The 22583-nt window shown below is 47.9% G+C and overlaps 1 protein-coding gene across 1 annotated transcript; it reads right to left on the bottom strand.

The window, feature by feature from the left end:
• Positions 1–15469: 15469 nt before the first annotated feature.
• Positions 15470–19380, bottom strand: MCHR1 (melanin concentrating hormone receptor 1). The gene is made up of 2 exons (XM_032416418.1): positions 18609–19380; positions 15470–17335 (listed from the first exon to the last, which is right to left on the bottom strand). Exons 1-2 carry the CDS (start codon positions 18907–18909, stop codon positions 16356–16358), a joined length of 1281 nt encoding a protein of 426 aa, XP_032272309.1. The 5' UTR covers positions 18910–19380; the 3' UTR covers positions 15470–16355.
• Positions 19381–22583: the final 3203 nt, after the last annotated feature.

Here is a 22583-nt window from a genome sequence, read left to right as displayed (position 1 = left end):
GCCTCCAGGGTATATGACAGTATTGATTTGTATCCTTGAATTTGATTTTTCTACATCCTATCCCAGCAGCAACCATCCCTGGAGCCATTCCCAGGAGAATCTTGTCTCACACACACAGTCTCCACGTTCCAGGCCGGCAAGCCACCCTTTCCCCACAAGCACACCCCCTCCAGCAGGCCTCTGAAATGTTGCCCTGGGCGTGCTGTGCTTCCCAGCCTTCGGAGCACGGTCTGGGTGACCGGTGGCCTGGGTAGCAGGGGCACACATTCAAGGAAAAATGCAAGGACAATGTTGCTTTTCTGGTTCCTGTAATTTATCTGATGAGCCCTGCCCCCCACCCCTCCTTCAGCCCCCCCACCTCCACCACTTCGGGGAAGGAGAAAGGAAACCTAATTTGCCAGTTCATGGTGCTACAGTGAACAGAAAAACTTAAGAGAAATGTATTCTGTCACCAAGGCCAGAAAACTGAAATCCAGAAATCCATGTCTCTCTTCTAGCTTCTGGTGTTCCTGGGCTCGCGGACACCTTACTCCAGCCTCTGCCTCAGTCTTCATAGACCTTTCCCTCTGTGTCCCTGTGTCCTTCTCCTTTGCTAAACATCCAAGGACATAGGTCATTGGATTTACAGCCCACCCTACATCAAGGATCTTATCTTGAGACCCTTAACTTAATTACATCTGCAAAGACCGTATTTCCAAATAAGGTCATATTTGGAAGTGTTGGGGATGAAGACTTGGTCAGATCTTTTTGGAGGACACTATCCAAACTCATGACTCGCCCTTTTCGGTTCTCAGCCTTTTTGCAACATTTGACACTCGTGATCACTTTCTCTTGGAAACTGTCTTTTCCATCTTTCCTGGAGCCAACCCTACTTTCCTGGCTGGTCCTCCACAAGCTCCTCTATGGCTCCTCTTCTTCCCAGCCCTGAAAGGCTAGCATCCCTAAGATTCTGTCCTGTCCTTGAGTCTCTTCCTCTCTCAGTCTCCCTCAGGCAATCACAGTCATTCTCAGGGTCTTCGACAAGACACAACAGGATTATCCTGGGATGTATGAGTCCATGGTATTGCAGATTTTAGGACTAGAATGGATCTTTGCCTTTACCATCAGGCAAGTGGAAAGGAATATTATAGGGTCAGAAGAGTGGCAAAAAGGAACACAATATTTTGAAATTTCCCTGGTCTTGGTGTTCAGATGTATTGGATTGGAGAAGGAGATTAGAAAACTGGGGACCTTTGGGAAGTTTCTGCTGTAATCCAAGTATGTAATGAGGAGGGCTTAGATCAGGATGCTACCAAGAGAGACAGAGAAGGCAGAAGAGAACTTGTGTTCATCTACTGTGTGCCACTTTATATATGTTTCAAGTCTTACAACAACCCTGCAAGGAATATATTCTTACCTCCATTTTAGAGATTAAAAAGCTCAGAGAGGTTAAGTGATTTACTCAAGGTCACACAGCAAGTTAATGGCCATGCTGGGGTATAAATCCATGTGTCTCTGAGTCTAGAAATTAGATGGAAGGAATGAATCTGTGAAATAATATAAGGCATACTGGGACTTCATGATGGAACAGATACACCGGATGAAAAAGAGCAAAGGACATAATGCCCTGAAGAAAAATCGAGGGTGGGGGGGAGGATTCTGGAGAGTGAGTTAGTGGTGATGGTAAGTAGCAGGAGGGTAATAAAAATGTGGCTTCCATCATACTGAGTCTGGGATGATAGAGATGCATGTGGACAGATGGGAATCTTGGACTGGGGTTCAGGAAGGGAGACAGGGATTTAAGGGGCATCAGTAAAAAGGGGCAAGTAATCATCTGGTTAAGGAGATGGAGATGAGGCTGTGACTGGTGACTTGTGGGAGTGCTTTACCTGCTTTCTCTAAAGGGTGTTCCCTCCCCCATTTCCTTCAGGAAGATAGTTGCTTAATTTCTGATTTCTTCCTCTTAACTCCATTTCCCAAGGAAGGAAGGAGAGTTGGGGAGGCCACCAGAAATAATGAAGCTCCCCAGAAAAGCTCGTGTTGTGTGCAGCCAGGTGAGGCTAGGCAGAAGCCAGCAGTGAGCTGCAGCCGCTCACCTGGCTCCAGGGGAGAGCACTGTTGCTGCTCTTGGATGACTAGTAGCAGGTGGGGAAGCTGACCTAGGGAGCACCAAGCAATGGGGTGGTGGCAGGGTGGTTTGTGCTCAAGATCCATTTGTCTGACAAGCCAGAGCTTTGCCAAGTGTTGGTGGTAATGGAGCTAGCATTTGGGATTTCAGCCTTTTTTTTTTTCCTAGTAAGATCCAGGAGAGACCAGGATGGAAAGATAGCAGAACCTCTATGAACCAAATTCTCGTTTTTCCCTTTTGCGATGAATAGTTTGCCCCCAGACTGCTGTTACAACCACAGCTACAACCGGATTTCTTTCTTGTTACACACTGTAAAGTAGACCCCAGGAGGACCTGAGAACACAGTATGTATCCAGCTGAGATATCCCGTGGGTTCATCACATCAGGGCATCCATCAGCCTTCCCTTCAACTCCTTCCAAATCCCTTTATCCTTTAGAATTCCTTCTAATTCCCTTTATCAGGAAGGCCCCCTCCCTTCCTTAGCCTTTACAGCTTGGTGGGTGAAGTGTCACTTCTTCAGCTCTATCCTTGTCCCATGGCACTTACTCTCTCCCATACCTCTCCGTTGTAGAGTCCCAATTATAATTCTTACATTTATTTGTGGGATTATCTGATTAATGTTTCTTTCCTCACTGGGGCTGGAAGCTCCTCCAGGGCCGGGACCCTGCCCACTTTTCCTTTGCCTATTTGAATTTCCATGCCCTCCTTTCTTTTGAGACCCTACATGGTGGGGTCTTCCCGTCATCTTTCTTTCTACTTAAGGTCATATAAACGCTCTTTTTCTTTTTTTCTCTTAAAAGAAATGTAGGCTCCTGCCTGCACACACTCAGTGGGGTTTCCAATGAAATAGGCCCACTCGGGTGAACATGTGACCTGTGGTAGTCAATAGGAGTGTCCCATTTCCCTAGTTCTCACGCTTGGTTGGGTAGAAATGGGAAGGTCTGTAAAGAGGGGCCCATCAGAGGCTTTTTTCAGTTTTTGAAACAGATGTTGGGGGTCAAGGTGGTAGGGGGTGATGGGCAGGGAGTTGATGCCTGTGAAGACAGTGAAAGCCCACACACCAGCTGGTGGCCATCTTTGCTACCACACTGGGGATATCCCTTGAGAATAAAGTTGGCAGAAAGCAAAAATGAGCAAAGCGATGGAGAGAGAGGGGGATGTGAGGAAGAAAAAAAGGGAGAGTGTGCCTTAATAGCAGAGCTTGAGCCCTTGGATCCTGTCATGGCTTAAAGCCTTAGGTGGCCCTGAACTTTTTACTTGAGAGGCCAATACATTCCCCTTTTTTGCTCAAATCAGTTGGAGTTAGAGCTCTATCGTTTACAACCAAAAAATTTTTACCAATTGTCTCAGTCAACTCAAGCTGCTATAACAAAATACCATACATTGACTGGCTCAAACAACGGACATTGTTTTCCTGCAGTTCTGGAAGCTAGAAGTCTAAGATAAAAGTGCCACATCCCTGAATGAACCACTGTGGCCAGGGAGATGGGATATGGTGGTTGGGTAAGGCCAGCTGGAGCCCATCCCTGGAGCTGGGGGATGGGGTCAGTCCTTTCTAAACCACAAGGTTAGAAGTTCAGGATATTGGGGAGGGTATGTGTTGTGGTGAGCGCTGGGTGTTGTGTAAGACTGAGGAATCACAGACCTGTACCCCTGAAACAAATAATACATTATATGTTAATTAAAAAAAAAAAGTTCAGGATATTATCAGGAGGGTTAACAGAACAGTTATTAAACAAATAGGGATTTATTTTTCTTGCACAACAAGAAGTCTGGAGGATGGTGTTGGTTCAGCAAGTCAGTGATACCCTCAGGAACCCTTGTTCTGTCTTTCTGTCCCACCAACCTCAGTGCATTGGTTTGCATTCTTATACTTGTCACCATATGATCCCAAGATAGTGGCTGCAGCTCCAGACAATGCATCTGCATTCAAGGCAGGGAGAAAGGAGGAAGAGCCCAGAAGGTGTGAAGCTCATATGTTTACTTTAAACAGGAAAGCAAGACTTTTCCCAGGAGATGTCTGCTTAGGTGCTGTTGGCCAAAACTGGATCACATGTGCGCCCTTAGCTGCAAGGGATGCTGGGAAAGCAGGAGACGGTGTTGTCCAATGGCCTTAGATTAATCATGATCCATCACCTGGGGATTCTGTTACTGAGGAAGAAGAGGGCATGGATACTGAGGAGAGTCACTGATAATGTTAGGTAAAGCCCTCTAAATACACCCAAACTTTCTCAACTCTACATATTTGCTCAAGTTTTTTCCACCCACCTGAAACTTGCTCTTCTCCATCTTTGCTTGTCAAAGTCCTATCCGCCCTTCAAAATCTTTTTCAAATGCCCGAACCCCCAGTGAGATGTGAAGACTTCTTCAGCCTCCCCTAGCACCTTTTACCTTTATTCTGGGACTTCATTCTGTCTGTCCTGTGGATGGTCATATGCATGAGGCAGTATCCCACTGTGGCACAGCCTTAAGGTTAGAACTTTTCACGTGTGCCTGTGATAGGTGACCTAACCTCTCCAGGGCTTGAATTTCCTCATCTATAAAATGGGAGTAATAGGGGCGCCTGGGTGGCTCAGTTGGTTAAGCGACTGCCTTCGGCTCAGGTCATGATCCTGGAGTCCCGGGATCGAGTCCCGCATCGGACTCCCTGCTCAGCAGGGAGTCTGCTTCTCCCTCTGATCCTTCCCCCTCTCATGCTCTCTCTCTCTCTGTCTCATTCTCTCTCAAATAAATAAATAAAATCTTTAAAAAAAAAAAAAAAAAAAAATGGGAGTAATAACAGAACCTGCCTCACAGAGTTGCTGTGAGGATTAAATAGGATAATTTATTTGTTAAATATTTCACCAGGGTCTATCCCATAGCCAGCACTGATAACTGCTAGCCATTATTATTATTATTATGATGATGATGATGATTATTACTACTACTAGTACTACTACTATCCTGTTCTCCCCGTTGCCTCCCTTGGTCTCCACCTTCCTCAGCTTTGCATACTCCGCCACTCTTCTTAATATTGAGATACAATTCACATACCATAAAATGTACCCTTTTGCAGTGTGTAATTCAGTGGTTTTTAGTACATTCACGAGGCTGTGCAGTTGCCCCTGCTGTTTCATTCCAGAACATTTTTATCACCTTCAAAAGATGGCAACCACAAATCTGCTTTCTGTCTCTATGGATTTGCCAATTCTCGGACACTTCATGTAAATGGAATCATACAACATGTGGTCTTTGTGACCGGCCTCTTTCATTTAGCGTCATGTTTTCAGATTGATCTGTGATGTAGCATGTGTCAGTACTTTATTTTTTCTGTGGCTTCATATTATTCTGTTGCATGGATTTACCACATTTTGTTTATCCAATAATCAGTTAATGGACATTTGGGTTATTTTTACCTTTGGCTATTCTGAAGAATGCTGCTACGAACATCTACGCACAGGTTTTTGTGTAGACATACATTTTTATCTCTCTTGGGTATACACCTAGGAGTGGAATTGCTGGGTCACGCAGTAACTTTGTGTTTAAACCTTTTTTTTTTTTTTTTTTAAGATTTTTTTTTTTTTTTTTGACAGACACAGCAAGAGAGGGAACACAAGCAGGGGGAGTGGGAGAGGGAGAACCAGGCTTCCCGCTGAGCAGGGAGCCCGACGCAGTGTTCGATCTAAGGACCCTGGGATCATGACCTGAGCCGAAGGCAGACGCTTAACAACTGAGCCACCCAGGCGCCCTGTGTTTTGAAGAACTGCCACACTGTTTTTCCACAGTGGCTGCACCATTTTACATTCCCACGAGTAGTGTTGGAGGTTCTGATTTCTCCACATCCTCGCCTAAACCTGTTACTGCCAGTCTTACTCTGTCACTTTAATCCCAGTGACCGTACATGGTAGATGTTCAGCCTGTTGAATTGAAGCTCTCTAGGGCTTTCACTCCTCCAGAGTTCGGTGAGGCTGGCATAGGAGGCATGGTTTATCCACTGGTGGCATTAGCTGTGACTCCGGGGTCTGGGGAAGAACTGCTATTTCTGCCTTCACTCTGTGCTTACTTTGTGTCAGGCCCAGTGCTGGACCCTGGAGTCCATGTCGGCAGGGAGCCCAGAGTCGTCGGAGGCACAGATATGTCGGCAGACTATGGAATTGTGATGTCATGAATACAATCCTGGAGGGCAGCCCAGGGCACGGTGGCGAGATGACATCAGTTCCCCCATCTGTGAGGGAGGAGGCTGTTCAAGGAGGGCTTCCTGAAAGAGGCACTGCCTGACCTCTGTCTTAAATGTGAAGTAGGAGTTACTTGGGCAAAAAAGGGCAGTGGGGGGATAGTGTTCCCAGGCAAAGAGATTGGCACAATTAAATTGTGGTGCTAGGAAACACCTGGATTGTGCTGTGGAGGTGGCGGGGTTGGGGGGGAGAGTAAAGTGGAGATTCAGTGGTGAGGGAACAGCAGAGAGCTCTGAGGATGAGAAGTCCAGCTTCCACACAGGAGAAACGGAACATATGGGAGGTCTGCCTCAGTCTCCTCATCTGTAAAATAGAGATAATGATAATATTCTCTACCTTGTAGGGATCTTGTATGGATTTAATGAAACTGAACAAAAAGTTTGTACAGCATTTGAAAGCGTCTCTGACACATGCTAGATAAATGTTGGTCATAACCACTAGTCTCTGACAGGAACTTGAGGAGACGTCTTTGTATGTTCCTGTGTGGGGCTCAAAAGTGAATGGACAGGTGGGGGAGTGGGGTCAAGGCAGCAGGTGTTCACAATAAAGACATAATGTTTCCATTGTCACCATGAGGATGGAGGGGGGAGGTAGAGGGACAGTAGACGTTTTCCAGAAAAGGAAGATGGACTTGGCAGACAAAGCAATAGGTGTCCACCTCAAGGAAGGAGCGGTTAAGTTATCAATCAACCATTATGTATCAACCTACTGTGTGCAAGGCATTGTGTAAAAATTGCTGGGATGTAAAGAAATATGCCTCCCTAACCAAGTTTACAATTAAGTTGGAGAGACAAGGCGATAATTCAAGTAAATAGCCATCCAAGTCACATGATAGAGCAAGATTAATCATTTAATAAGTGGCATAGGTAGGAAATTTTATCAGAGTCCAGAGAATGATTAACTCATTGGAGGCTAGTGAGGGCTGGAAAGGCTTCATGGAGAAGCGGGAAACTGAGCTGGAGCAGAAGGGTGGGTAGGATTCAAGTAGGCACAGGGGAGGAGAGGTCAAATCTGATGGAGGAAACCACAGGGCAGGGGCAGTGCTTTTAAGTTATTTGCAATCAACCAGAGAAAAAGAGAACGAGTCTGGAGCATCCTGTGGGGGTTAATGGAGAACAGGACAGGAAAAAGTGATACAATTAACAACGAACATTTATTAAGTGCTAGGCAGAGTGTTAAGTGCTTTTTTGTGTTAGGAGAAAGAAATACTACCGTTTTTAAAATTATGCTGCAAGGTAGTACTTATTGCTCCAGGAAAAGGGTCAGATGTATAAATGCTTCCAGGAACTAGACAAAAATGTGACTCAGGCCAAGTGTTAGATGGGATGGGAGGGAGTAGTGGGGATTGTTGCAAATTCGGGAGCACTCACTTCCTCTAAAAGGGGCCATCAGGCAGCCCCAGTGAACTGTGGTCTTCAGTGACCACCATGATCTTAAATCCAATGGACTGTTTCCTGCCTCACTGACCTGACCTAGGCAGCCCACCACTCCTCCTTAAACTATTCTCTTTTCTTGCTTCTATGATGCCACACTTACTTTCCCTTCTACCTCTCTGGCCGTTCCTTTATAGATTCCTTTGATGGCTTGTCTATTCCTCCTCTGTTCAACCTCTGCATGGGAAGTTCCCAGGACTGAGGCCCAAGCCTCTTCTTATCTGACTCTGCACTGATTCCCCCTTGGGGCCATCCCATCGATCTGTAGGCCAGTGGCCCTCAACTTTATATTTCCAGCCTGGCTCTTCTGAAATCAGTGGGATACTTGAGCATCTCACATATAAACAAAGCCTGTATTGGACTTATGATGTCCTCCCATAAATCTGCACCCCCTTCAGGTCCCCCGATTCAATAAATGGAACCCCCATCCCCCCAGTTATACATACCATCCTCAATCTCCATCCTCCACAGCCAGCTCATCCCAGGCCCTGTGGCTTCTGCTCCACAAATGTATCTTGCATGTGTCTACCTTTCTCCATTTCCACTGCTACCACCCCAATGCAGGCCATTACCATGGCTCGCCCAAATAACTACTGTAGACAGTCCCTTTGCTTTTATTCTCTACCCCGTTCTAATCCATTCTCTACACAGAACCCAGGATGATGACTTTCAGATACAAATGTAAGCATATCATTCACATGTTTAAAGCCTTTTGATGGTTTCTCTTAGATTGGGTATAAAATCCAAAGTCATTGGGCACCTGGCTGTCTCAATCAGTGGAGCATGTGACTCTTGATCTCAAGGTCATGAATCCAAGCCCCACATTGGGCAAAGAGCCTACAAACAAACAAACAAATTAAAATTAAAAAACAAAGTCATTGGTATGGTTCACAATGTCCTACGTGAGCTGGGCCCGGGGTTATAAAATCAAATGTCTATAGGGTACAGGCGAGTGACTTAAATAAATGAAACTAGCTGAGTCAGGAAAACAATAAGGGCGGGGACTGTGGCAAACGTTAGAGTGCATGCTTATGGAAGAGGATCATCGCTCAAATCCAGCAGATTGTTGGCCTGTGGGAAGGTAGAACCTGTGGCAGGATCTTTTGATATTTCAAGAGAAGCTGGGTCATTCCGATTTTTAAGTAAACCTTGGAATTTAAAAGTTGGCAACTGGTTCGCAAACTTTTTTATCTTAACAAAACGAAAAACAGAAAATCACATCCATGGGTCAGATGCAGCTCCTCAAGCAGCCAGATGTTGACTTCTGCTCCAAGGATCATGGACAGAGAACTCTTCTTAGAAGAATTACTCATGGTTTAGTTTGAGAAGCACGTTATGGGGTTAGGAGGTGGGGCTTGCAAAGATAAAGTGTCTCTTCTTCCCCTTGCTGCAATGAGATAGATTGAGACACAGAGAAATACATTGCTCTGCATAATATAGTAAAAGGGTATCTTCTTTGGCTGGAACAGTTTTATGTTTTACATTGGATTGTGGGTTTTCTTTAGACTGGCCAGGGGAGAGGAGATTTGGAGGCCCCAAAAGAAGGAGGAAGAAGGAGATGGGGAAAGGGCTCGGATCCAATGTCCATGGCTCAGAAACAGGGCAGCAGGCCAAGCCTGTGAGGAGAGAGCAGAAGGGCTTCCCCATGACACGGTGTGACAGATGGACTGCAGGAATCCTGAGGTCTGCCAGTCAACTCAGTCCTTTCCAGTGCGGGCCCTCCCCTCCTGGCCTTCCCTGCTTTGGCAATCTCTGAGCCCCATTATCACAGGTTTGAGCTAGCCCTGGCTGCCTTGGGGTGAAGCCACCTGCAGAGAGCCAGGCAGAGGTGATCTGAGCCAGAGACAGCTGGGGGCACACAGGAAGGACCTGCCCATAACCACCCACAGAGACATTTGAGGGGGTGCCTGCCTGCCTGAGATGTTAAGTTGGTTTATATGGATATTTCAGGTCAAGGCGACCCTGAGAATCCCTCAGGTTGCATATGTGACCTCTCGTTTAATCATCCCGACAGCCCATGGCCCATGTGTTGTTCTCCCCATTTTACAGATGAGGAGAAACAGGCCCAGGAGAGAAAGGCACTTGTCAAGGCCACAGGGCTACTAAGTGCTAGAGCCAGCAAGTCGACGGATTTACCCGCACTGCCCTTGCAGGGAGAGAGGGAGGCACAGTATTTCTGGAGAGAGAGATCTGAAAGGAGGCCACTGGGAGTCGAAATGGCAGGGGGATGAAAACTTGAGTTGCTTTGACGGATTCATGAGTCCGTGCAGACTTTGGGCCTTCTCCAGAGCCTCCTGGACAAGTCGGTTCATGTTGGGCTGGACTAGAAGACCCCTGCTGGCCTCCCAACCCGGTGATTCTATGACATTTGATGTGGATGATGCATCTACTTGAGCTTTTGTGCTTGATATTGGTGGGGGTCCTGTGAGAGAGACTGAGAAATGCAGACATCCCTGCCTGGGCAGCTCACTCAGTGGAGGAGGCAAAAGCACTAAGAGCCCTTTGGCAAGGTGGTAAGGGAGGGGCTTATACAGAGCTCTAGGAATCTAAAAGAGGGAGCAATTAATCCTCAGGGGGAGGCCCATGTCCTCCCAGATGAGAACACAGTAGAGGTGAGCCTTGGGGGGGGGTATATTAGTCTCCATACATAACAAAGTACCACAAACTGGGTGCCTTAAAAAAACAGGATTTTATGTTCTCACAGTTCTGGAGACCGGAGATGTGAAATCAAGGGGTGGGCAGGACCATGCTCTCTCTGAAGATGCCAGGGGTCTGTTGCATGACTCTCTCCCAGCTGCTAGCGGCCTCAGGCATTCCTTGGCTTGTAGATGGAACACTCCAATCTGCCATCTCCCCATGGCGTGCTCTCTGTGTCTTCACATTATCTTCCCTGAGTGTGAGTTTGTTCATGTCCAAATTCCCTTTTTTAATAAGGATACCAGTCATATTGGCTTAGAACCCACACTGATGACCTCATCTGGACTTGGGTAAATCCTTAAGACTCTATTTCCATATAAGGTTCTATTCAGAGGCATTGGGTTTAAGACTTCAACATACCTCCTTTTGTGGGATGCAATTCAACTTATAACAGAGGGCAAGCAAGAATCCCACCTGGGAGAGGAGAAGGGGTTCTTCAGGCCAGGGATGTACAAAGGCAAAGAGGTATGAGGTTCAGGGTGCAATTATTGGGGGTGGGGGTGGGGGCGATGAGGCTGGGGCCAATTGGAGGAAAAGCATGTGATTTGAGGTGAGATAATACATTATGTGGACTTTGGAATCAAACATACCTGAAATAGCTCTGTGATCTTGGGCAAATCATTTAGCCTAAGTCACAACTGACCCATCTCTGAAATGGGATAAAGGTCTGTCTACCATAAAATGCTGGTGGGGAGATTAAGTAAGTTACTAAACCAATATAGTACTGAACATCATGCTTAGCAAAGAATGACCTTTAAAAAAATAGAAGCTTTTTTTTTTTTTTAACAAAGGATGTTGCCCTTCTGTGTAGCGTGAGATCACTACTATTCATCACTAATCAAGGAGATAGCTTTGCAGATAATTAAGTGAATGACTTTTCCATCCCATCTCTGACCTAGAAAGTTCTTCTCCTGGTTGTCCTCTGAGATTTAGACATGAAGTTGGGGCACTCAGGGTAGGTTGCCCATCACTGTTCAAACAGAAACCCCACCTCAAAGAGGAATCCCCTCCCCTCCTCCATCACCATGACCCCCCCCATTTCTACTATCTCAGAATTTAGGTATAATTAGTAAGTCATTGCTAATTGTAAAATTAAGTTTTAGCCTGATCTCACTAACCATCCTCCAAGATGGGATGCTGCCTTGCTTTTTCTGACCTCCTCAACTCAAGCTGCTGGATCAGTTTGACTCATTGCAAATCATAGGGCTAGGAGAAGTAAGAGGTTTTGGGGGATTTGTGGCTTTCCATCCAAATGCTCAATGGAAAAAAAAAGCCAAGTATCTCATTGACTAGCAGGGAGAAAAAGCCTAGCTAAAAAAATGGGTTTTTTTCTTAGTAATAAGGCATAAAGAATCAATTATTATTAATTTGAGTTGAGTAAAATATTGCTAATAATAAAAAAAAAATCCAATTTTAAAAATGGGCAAAAGGTTTGAACAGACATTTCTCCAAAGAAGATATACAAATGGCCGGGGCGCCTGGGTGGCTCAGTCATTAAGCATCTGCCTTCGGCTCAGGTCATGATCCCAGGGTCCTGGGATCGAGCCCCGCGTCAGGCTCCCTGCTCGGCGGGAAGCCTGCTTCTCCCTCTTCCACTCCCCCTGCTTGTGTTCCCTCTCTCGCTGTATCTCTCTCTGTCAAATAAATAAATAAAATCTTAAAAAAAAAAAGATATACAGATGGCCAATAAGCACATGAAAAATACTCAACATCACTTATCATTGAGGAAATGCAATTGAAAACCAAAATAAGACCACTTGACACTCATTAGGATGGCTATTATTGAAGGAAGGAAGGAAGGAAGGAAAGAAGGAAAAAAGGAAGGAAAAGAAGAAAAGAAAGGAAAAGAAAACTATTGTTGGGAAGGATGTGGAGAAATTGTGGAGAACCCCTGTGCATTGCCAGAGGGAAGGTAAAATGGTGCAGCCACTGTGGAAAACAGTATGGCATTCCTCAAAAAGTTAAACACAGGATTGCCATATGATTCAGCAATTTCACCTTTGGCTATAAACACAAAAGAACTGAAAGCAGGATCTCAAACAGATATTTGTATACGCATGTTCCTCGCAGCATTATACACAATAGCCAAACGGTAGAAACAGCCTAAATGTCCACTGACAGATGAATGGATAAACAACAGGTGGTATATACATAAAATGGAGTATTACTCAACTTTGAAAAGGAATGAGATTTTGACATATGCTATCACATGGAGAACCTTGAAGGCATTATAATAATTGAAATAAGTCAGACACGAAAGGACAAACACTGTATAATTCCACTTATATGAGGTACGTAGAGTAGTCCAAATCATAGAGACAAAAATAGAATGGTGGTTGCCAGGAGCTGTGGGGAAGGAGAATGGGTAGTTGGCTTAATGGATGTAGAGTTTCAGTATGGGAAGACCAAGAAATTCTGGAGATGGGTAGTGGTGATAGTTGCACAATGATATTATTATGCACAATGAATTACTTAATGCCACTGAATTGTACACTTGAAAATAGTTAAAATGGTTATATCTATATATCTTCTGTTGTGTTAAAATACATGTAATTAAAATCTACCATCTTGACTATTTCTAAGTGTATAATTCAGTTATGTGTATTTTACCACAATAAAAAACAAAATAAAAACTGATGGGGCACCTGGGTGGCTCAGTCGGTTAAGCATCCAACTCTTGATCTCAGCTCAGGTCTTGATCTCAGGGTCATGAGTTCAAGCCCCAAGTTGGGCTCCACGCTGGGAGTGGAACCTACTTAAAAAAAAAAAAAAACTGATAATGTAGGAAATAACAAAAATGGCTAGTCCCTTTATTTGGTGTTCTTATAGGTATTTCTTTAGTGAATATCAATATGCAGGAGAGTTTGCCTGCAGTCACTTACAACTTTGGTTTGCCTAACCTGTGAGGTCTCCTTGCTCTGGAATCCTTTCACTGTTGAGGACTTTAGGGACTTAGTCCTCACAGTTGGAGAGGAAATTTTTTTCTGGGGAATAGATGAAGGAGCAGTGTAGGAAGCACTCACTGGGTTTGGGGAGATGGTGCAATGGGGCCCAAGGAGAGAGACCGTATTTATTAGGTATGGAAAGGGGAAAAGGAGCAAAGAGATCAATTTCGTGCTCTTCACCCACTTCTTGGATTCTCTCTGCACCTCTCAGTGGCCCCCGCAGTTCCCTGAAGTTGGGACTATTCATAGCCCCAGGTTGAATGAGGAGGAAAGGAAAATTCCACTCATTCCTCAGACCTGCGACCAGCCCTACCCTCAGCCCACCATTCCCACCAGTGATGTCATGATGACGGTCCTGCCAGCAACCCACCTCTTCCCTCTGCACATGCTTGTGCCTATTCTTATCTAGTGGCACCTGCATGGCTGGGCTGGGGAAGGATTTGTTGGCACAGTTCCCCTACCCCCGTTCTATTCTCCCTGCCTCCCTTCCTTCTGCATCCCCCCAGGTTCCTCCTGACTTCAACTCTCCCCCAATCCTCTCCCCTCCCTTCTGTTTACATTTCCACCCACTCACTTTCTGTCTCAACCTACTTTGCTTCAGTGTCAGTTTTCAACTGGGGTTGAGAGCTGAAGGAAGGAGTATTGCTGGGCCCTCCTAAGCCCATCACCTGCATTTCCTGGGAGAGGCCACCTGGCCTATTTCATCTCCCAGACTCCTCCTTGCAGGGGAGAGGGGTGGACAGAAGCCTTTCACAGGCAAACCACATGCAGGAAAACCTTCTTTTCTGGAACCAGTGGGTCGGAGTTGCCTCAAGGCTTCCCTAATAATCTTTTTTCTTTTGTTGAATGTGCATCTGAAATAGGTTGGGAGCTTACCTGTGGCAGCTAGAGACGCCACTGTTAGGGAAAACTGTCAGCTTCTTGGCTCCCCCACCCCGCTACAGAGGTGGAGGGGAACACAAGCCCCAAAATACTACAGCTAATGATTATGATAAAAAGAGCTGTCCAGGGCTGCCTGGGTGGCACAGTCCATTGGGCTACTGACTCTTGGTTTCAGCTCAGGTCATGATCTCCGGGTCATGGGCTCGAACCCCGAGTCAGGCTCCGCGCTCAGTGCAGAATCTACTTAAGACTCTTTCTCCCTCTCGGGCGCCTGGGTGGCTCAGTCGTTGAGCGTCTGCCTTCGGCTCAGGTCATGATCCTGGGGTCCCGGGATCGAGTCCCGCATCGGGCTCCCTGCTTGGCGGGAAGCCTGCTTCTCCCTCTCCCACTCCCCCTGCTTGTGTTCCTGCTCTCGCTATCTCTCTGTCAAATAAATAAAATCTTTAAAAAAAAAAAAGACACTTTCTCCCTCTCGCTCTGCCCCTCCCACCTCTCTCTCTCAAATAAATAAAATCTTGAAAAAAAAAAAAAAAGAGCTGGTCGGGACCTGAAGTTTGCTAAGCTGGCTATCTGCTGCAACTCCGCAATGAAAAATAACCAGCAAGAAAAGGCTGGGCTGATGCACCTGCTCTACGGATGCATCTGAACAGGTTGGGAGCTCACGATTTGTTGCCACTGTCTCAACGTCTGCTGAGCGGTTTGCCCTGGACTCCTGGTTCCCCCGCTCCTCTCCGTGAAGAAGCTTGAGAAGTGGCAGCCTTGGCTGCCGCCCAGCGGCCCATCTGTAATCTTCCTGCTCAACACCAGATCTTGGCAGCAGCAGGAGGCAGGCTCAGGCTGCCCCAGAAGCCAGGAGTGTGACTGGTGACTCAGCGGGGGAGGTGGTGGGTGGGATTTGGGGCCTGAGGGGCCAGCACCGATGACAACCAAGTGCTTTTGAGCAGAAGACAGGAAGCTGAGTCCTGAGCACAAGGCCAGCAGCAGAACTGCAATCTAAGGAATCCACAGTAATTCTGTTTGTGGGGCTGAATCCTTCCTGTGGGTTTAGATCCCCTGCTTCTTGCTTCCTAAGATGCAGCTTGACCAAGGTCTAGATTCCACAGCCAAGTGACCCCTCTTTCCCTTTTCCGCCACCCACCCCCACCCCCAAGCCCAAGCAATTCTGCAGGAGCATCCAAAGAGATGTGGGTAGAGATTTTCCTTTATTCATTTTTATTTTGGAGAGGAAGGGCTGGAGCGAAAAGATGATGCCAACACACTAGGCATCACAATGACTCTTGCACATGCAGGGCACTGACGGGCACCCACTCTGGAGCTGGTGATTAACAAATGTGCCTAATGACGACAATGTCCCCACAGCTGCAAAAGCCCCCTTGCTCCTCCCCATTTTTCTTAATTTCAAGACTTCTACCCATACCCACTCAGGTAGCCTTGTCATTCTCAATAAGTGGATCTCCTACAAATTGGGTTTTTACTCCTGTGGGCTCAGAACCCTGACCCCCCCCAAAAAATAAGCATGCATCCCCTAGAGATACAGGCAGATTGACAGGATGCTGGAACACGGAGAGATGGCATGCTTCATTTCTCATCATCCTCCAGCTTGGGAGAAAGGCTGCCCTCCATCTCACCAATGAGAGATGGGAAAGAGCGTTGAGGACATACCGCTTTCCCATCTCCCCAGGACCCTGTAGTAGGGCCCCGCCACTCACACCCTGAAGTAGGGCCTTCCCAGATTTCAAATAAACCGGCAGTTGAGAAAAAGACATGTGGGAGCTAAGAGATGTAGGGCTCAAGTGAACATTTAAACCAAAATTTTCTTCTTGCTCAGTTTCTGTTCAATCCAAAGGTCTCTTCCTACTCTCCCAAGGGGATTTCTGATGCTTGAAGCCCCCAAATCTGGCTCCCAGCCTCCCCAGCAATTTGTGGACGCTGTGGAATATTTTTAGTTGCCACAACCCCTCACCACCCAGCCTCCCTGCATTCTCCCAGAGGGGTCTTTGGTTCTTCTCAGTGTCTCTCCCCACGGGTCTGCTGTGCTGTCCTGACTTGGAGGTGCCCGGGGTGGCAGGGGAAGGGTCAGGTGCCCTTGCTTTCTGTCCTCTCCTCGTCGGCTGTGTGGGCATTGCTGACGGCTCGAAGCTGCCCCTGGGCGGCAGGCTTCACCGACAGGACCAGGCGTTTGCGGAATGTCTCGCAGAGCACGATGTACACAAAGGGGTTGAGACAGCTGTTAGCGTAGCCCAAGCTGATGGCTGCGTTGTACAGGTAAACAAAGGTGAGTGTTGGGCGGCTGATGGACAGCTGGGTCAGCTGGAGCACATAGTAGGGAGCCCAGCACACAAAGAAGACCAGGCAGATGGCGATGGCCGTGCGAGTCACCCTCTTTGTCCGCAGCCGGATGCTGCGTTGAGAGGCCGGAGCTACCGAGGACATCATGCGCTGCAGGATCCTCACATACGCGGCTGTGATGACTACGAAGGGCAGGGCAAAGGCCAGGAAGAACTGGTACAGGGTGAACCAGTAAAGGTCAGTGTCTGGGTTGGGCAGGCGGATGCCGCAGCCCACCGTGCCCCCTGGGAAGGGGATAAGCCTAGCATAGAGCCACACGGGGGTGATGCTGATGAAGGAGAGGGCCCACAGGAGGCAGATCACCAGGGTGGCCACAGAGGGCTTCCGGAACTTGGTGGAGGAGATGGGGTGGACAGTGGCCAGATAGCGGTCAATGGCCATGGCGGTCAGGATGTAGGTGCTGGTGAACTGACTGTTGGCGTCCATGGCCGTGATAAGTGTGCACATGGTCTCCCCAAAATGCCAGACACCATTGCCCATGAGCTGGTGGATCATGAAGGGCATGCCCAGGAGAAAGAGGAGGTCCACCACCGAGAGGTTGATGATGAAGATGTCGGGGACATTGCTGCACCAGTGCAGTTTGGACTTCTTCACCACCGCGAAGATGACCGTGGAGTTCCCGATGATGCCCAGGAGGCAGATGGTGCCGAACACAGAAGGCATGATGATGTTGATGTAGGAGACACTCCCTGTGCGAGGAGGTAGCCCTGGGGACAAAAGGAGCAAATGTTGACCATTTGACATGGACTCCTCTCCAAGGGCTGACATCCTCCCGGCGTGCTCAGCCTCCAGTGATGACGTGCTTGCCTACCTCTTTATCTTCTTTCCATTTCAGCTCAGGGCTCACCATTCATCTGGAATCCTTTCCTACCATTCTCCCTCCCCACACTGTTGCTAATCCTGTCCCCTTGCCCTCCTCCACCAGTTCCCTGGCTAATTCTACCAGATTTCTCCCACACCACCTGTTAGTTGAAGGACCCAGTCCTTTACTTCCTGCATTTTCTCAGAAGGCACAGAATCAAGAACCACAGCTATCTGCAGAGAATTATTCTGTGGGCCCATAGGCTTCACCAGGAAACCTCGTCAACATAGCCAGAAGGACATGAAAGTGTGTGTGTGTGTGTGTGCACGCATTCGGGTGAGCAAGCGCATGTATGGATGGGCGCATTCATGTGTTTTCTCTTCTGTTTGCAGCCCTGATCATCTCATTTTAGAAATCGCTAGTTGGAAGCTGTGCACTGATTCCTAGGCATATCTGTGGGCTACTGTCTTGTGAAGGGAGGCTTTTGCCCATCAGGCCCGCAGCCCTCCCTTCTCCTGGGTTCCTATCAGGGAATTCCTTGGTCTGTATCTTCTGAGCCTGGGCTTCCCAAGTGAGCAGAGACTGAAGCTGTGTGTTGCAGCCTAGCTGCCTGAGAATTTTCTGCACACAAGCCTTTCCTCTTTTTCCTTCCTCTCCTTCAGAGCTAGAATTTCAGGGCATTTCAGCTCTAGAAATGTCAGGAAGCTTCATTCACCAGGAAAGTTAATCCCCTCATGGCTCTGTGAGTTAGCCCTTCCCAGGGGTCGGGAAGGATGTTTCAGATCCCATTACTGCAGTTTCAGTAAAAAGACAAGGGGATCGGTGAATGAGTGAGCTTCCAGCTGTCTCCTCACATACCATCCTCTAGCTTCTCTTGCTTGCTTTTCCAGCCTGGAATTTTTTTCTGCAAAGCATTTGGAACTCATGGGTGAGTCTTCCCCTGTCTCCCTCACCGGCGGGCCACTTCTGAACGTGCCTTTGCCCTCTTCTCTGCCCCTGCCCGTGCTGCCCCTGCGTGCCCCGCCCCCTTCTCCCCTTCCCCTCCGGGCAAAGCCGACCGCAGGTCTCAAGCCCAAGAACTGTACTAAAGTTTCCGGAGCAGTTTGGCTCAGAGGTGAAACCTTCCATTTCCCAACCCCAGCGCAGAGGAGGGAGGACTCCCCTCCAGCACTACTCACCGGCCGCGGTGAGGTTATCGGGGCCATCGGAGGTGTTGCTGGCATTGGGGCCAGTGGGCAGCAGCGAGGCTTCCAGGTCCATCCTGCCGCTGCCCGTCGCCTGCTCGCCCGTCCACCCACGCAGGCTGCGGCAGCGCCGCCCGCCCGTCCCAGAGCACGAGCCCAGCAGTCCGGAAGGGGGTCTTCCTGGCGGTCTGGCAGCGTCTGCCGCCTCCAAGCCCCGCTTCTCTCCCCACTCCCTCCTTCCCCGGCTCCCACTGACATCACCTAGACACATTAACATTCGGAAGCAGATGCACATTAACCTCTTCAGTCCCGAGCAGCAGCTCCCCGCTTCTGACTGCCTGCGGAGCCTCGGGGAAGCCAGGAGGGGCCGGGCTCAGGCAACCCCATCAGGGAGGGGGCTTCCTTTCCTTCCCACGTTCTCGTCCGGCCGTGTCTCCTGTGCTTGCAGGAGCTTGCGTGTGAGGACCCAGGTCCCTGTGAAGACAAATGAGAGAATTCTCCTTCTCCGGAGGACAGAATGAGCCTGGCCTAGTCCCTAACCCCAGATGAGGGTGGCTGGGCCAAGTGGCAGGGGCCAGAGGGGACTCTTCACAGATCTTGGAGATGGCAAGCTCAGACCTACGGCACCAGGCCACCCTCAGCTCTTTCCCAGTGCCCTGCTGGATTCCAGCCAGCTTCCTGGCTAGACCACCAGCGTCCACCAGAAGCCGCGTTGTTGGCAGCTGAGCTGCTGACCAGCACTCAGAGATGACGCAGGTCACTCTATGCTGGTGATGGCCAGGGTCTTAGGGACCAGCAGGGGACAAACTACCCTCTGCACAGAATTGAGGACCAAGCTTACAGAGATTTTATTTTTCTAAATGCTCTGAGGTCTTCCAGGTTTTACCTGGGACTTCTTGAGACAAATTTCAGAGCATAGCGCCCCCCCCCCCCCCAAAAAAAAAGGTTGTCAACCAGGAACAGCGTTAGAGGGCAAAACCTTAAGTGAATTCTTGGCCAAGGTGTCCTGCCGCCAGCGCCAGTGTCCTCACAGCCAAGAGCTGCCATCACACCTACTGCCAGACTCCAGAGCAGGGGCTTCAGGGTCACCACAGCCTGATCCCTACATGCTTCTTCAGTCTTATTTATGAATGAGTTTCATCCAACAAATATTTATTGAGCACTTACCACTTGCCAAGCGCTGTTCTAGGTTCTGTAGTGAAAAAAACCCAATAGGGGCGCCTGGGTGGCTCAGTGGGGTTAAGCGTCTGACTCTTGATCTCAGCTCAGGTCTTGATCTCAGGATTGTGAGTTCAAGCCCCACACTGGGCATGGAACCTACTTAAAAATAGACAAATGAATAAAAAATAAAGTCCCCAAGTCCCTGTTCTCATGGAGATTACATTCAAGTTGGGGTGAGGTGGAGGGATAGAAAATACACAAAAAATTAAAAAGACAAATTCTGAGGTTGGTGATCAGTGCTATGAGAAACGAAGCAGGGTGAGGGGGCCAGGGAATGCTAGGGGAGGTGGAGGTTGCTATTTTACATAGGAAGGCCTCTCTGGGAAGTGTTTTAAGAAGAGTCCTGAAGGAAGTAAAGAAGCATGCTTGGAAATAGCTGAAAGAAGAACTTTTCAGGCAGTAAGACTAGCCAGTGCAAAGGCCCTGCGGCAGGAGTGTGCTGAGTGTCTTTGAAGAACTATAGTAGAGCAAAGAATGATAATACTGGCTATCGTAGAGCAAAGGAAGATTAGCAGATGACCTCAGAGAGGAAACAATAGGAAGGGCAGATCCTGTTAGGTCTTGTCAGCCATTGTAAGGACTTCGGCTTTTTTTTTAGGTGAAATGGGGTCACCAGAGAGTTTTCTGCTCAGGAGGGACATGATCAGACATGTTTTAAAAGGATCAGTCTAGGGACACCTGGATGGCACAGTTGGTTGAGCGTCCAACTCTTGGTTTCGGCTCAGGTCATGATCTCAGGGTCATGAGATCAAACCCCTCATTGTGCTCTGCACTCAGTGTGGAGGCTGTTTGAGATTTTCTCTCCCTCTCCCTCCGCCCCTCCCACTCCTGCTTTCTGTAAAATAAATAAGTAAATTAAAAAAATAATAAAAGGATCAGTCTGCTGCTGGATAGCAATTGAAAAGTTATTTTAGCTTGGGTTCCCTTGAAAGCAGAGACTGAGAAAAGGACTTATGTGCACATGAGCTTTTCTGAGAGATGACCCAAGAAGCAGGCATGAGGGCGTAGGACAATGAGACGGGAAAGGAGAAAAAGCCAACCTAAGGGTATATTAGTAATGTCACTGCTGCGGGCAGGAGCTTGAGTTTACCAGGATCCTTGAAAAGTGCACAGTTTCCCAGAATTATCTGCCTGAAGTATGGGAAGCAGGAACATTTATCCAGTTACCCTGTCCCCCACTGGTTGAAGGTTGCCCCTCGGGTGTTAACTCTGCACTTTGGGGTGCGTGGATAAAGCAGCCTCCTAGAGCATCAGGCGTGGATGGGGCAGAGAGCAAAGAGATGTGCAGCTCACACTCGAGGCAAGAAGCAAGTAAATCTTGTGCTGGAACCAAAAGGACTCCGACAGCATTGAAATCCAGGGCAGAAGGCAAACAGGTATGAGGTGTGCACTGGAGGCAAGACGCTATATGCACTGGATCAGCTGAGCTCATATATGACTGTCCACTGCAGTTGGAGGTGAAGTCAGAGGTGACTGGGGGATATGTCATGTGAGTTACCAGAAGCATCCAATATAAAAGGCTTCTGCAATGATCCAGTTGGAAGAGGATGGTGTCCTAGATCAGGAAGGTGGAGGTGGGGGAGAAATGGTGGGCTTCTATACATTATGTAGAGCCCAGAGGATTTGCTGAAGAATTGGATGAGACATGTGTGAGAGAAAGAGGCATTGGGGTGATGCCCAGCTTTGGCGCCCAAACAACTGGAAGAATGCAGCTGTCATTTACTGAGATAAGGAAGTCTGTGAGAAGAGAAGATTTGGAGGAGAAATTAAGAGTTCTGTTTTGGATCCATTATTCAAAATGCTTATTAACATCTGAATGGAAAATTTGGGTGGTAGTCAGATTGGAGTCAGAAGTTCAAGGGAGAGGTCATGCCTGGAGATAATAACGTTAGACTGATGACTCTGGATGAGCTCACCCAGGGAGTGCAGGTGAGTACAGAAGAGTTGTGAGGACTTGGCCCTGGGGCATTCCAAAGCTTACTGGGTGGAGAAAATGAGCATCATGAGCCACTATTTCCTCTTCTTCCACATGGCATGGTCTTCCCACCTTCATCCATCTCTCCATCCACCCATCCATCCATCTATCCATCCATCCAACAAATCATTCTTGAGCTCCTGTTATGTAGCAGGCACTGTCCATACAGTAAAGAAAAACAAACAAGTGCCTGGTATCAATGAGCTTCAACTTAAGTGGGGAGAGGCAGATAATAACGAGCAAGCTAATAAGTAAACAAGATGTCCTTTTCATGGTTGAGATCCAGATGAGTCCAGGTAACTTCATCATGAAGGGATTTAAGTGTTTGTAAAAAGGCATGGCTCCAAAATTTGCCATCCCTTCCACCATCTGCACTAGCAAAATGACTCTGCCTGATTGGAGGAATTTAAACCATGACCAAGGAGCAAGGGCAGGTTTTTATCTTTCCAGCTTTTGCACGCTGGGGTGGGAGGTGTGTGTGAACACTGAGCCGGTCAATCCACAGTGGCAGCTACACAGGCTGATTACTCATTGTGGTAGGTGTCACCAAGGGAATGAATGGGGTGCTGGGAGTGATGGGTTCTTTAGTGACTAGGGTCCTTTAGAGAGGAGAGGTAAGGGTGATTTCTTTGTGGAGGCATTTGGGTGGAATCCTGAGCATCCATTCATCACAAATGATTAACTTAAACCAGTCACAGCAATCTCATTCCCCTTGCCAGTGACCATTTTAGGAATGAGCATGTCTACTGGTTGCCCATGCGCACCTCTTCAAA

This window comes from Phoca vitulina, unplaced genomic scaffold, assembly GCF_004348235.1.
Source record: "Phoca vitulina isolate PV1807 unplaced genomic scaffold, GSC_HSeal_1.0 scaffold19, whole genome shotgun sequence".
In the NCBI taxonomy this organism is placed as follows: Eukaryota; Metazoa; Chordata; class Mammalia; order Carnivora; family Phocidae; genus Phoca; species Phoca vitulina.
The sequence above is the reverse complement of the archived record's forward strand: the minus strand, read 5'-3'. Positions and strand labels throughout refer to the sequence as shown.

Bases quoted from the DNA above. Each gene is read 5' to 3' on its own strand.
- MCHR1 (XM_032416418.1), bottom strand. From the start codon at position 18,909: ATGTGCATCTGCTTCCGAATGTTAATGTGTCTAGGTGATGTCAGTGGG. The intron at 17,336-18,608 runs GTGAGTAGTGCT...TTTTGTCCCCAG, and splicing joins CGATAACCTCACCGCGGCCG to GGCTACCTCCTCGCACAGGG.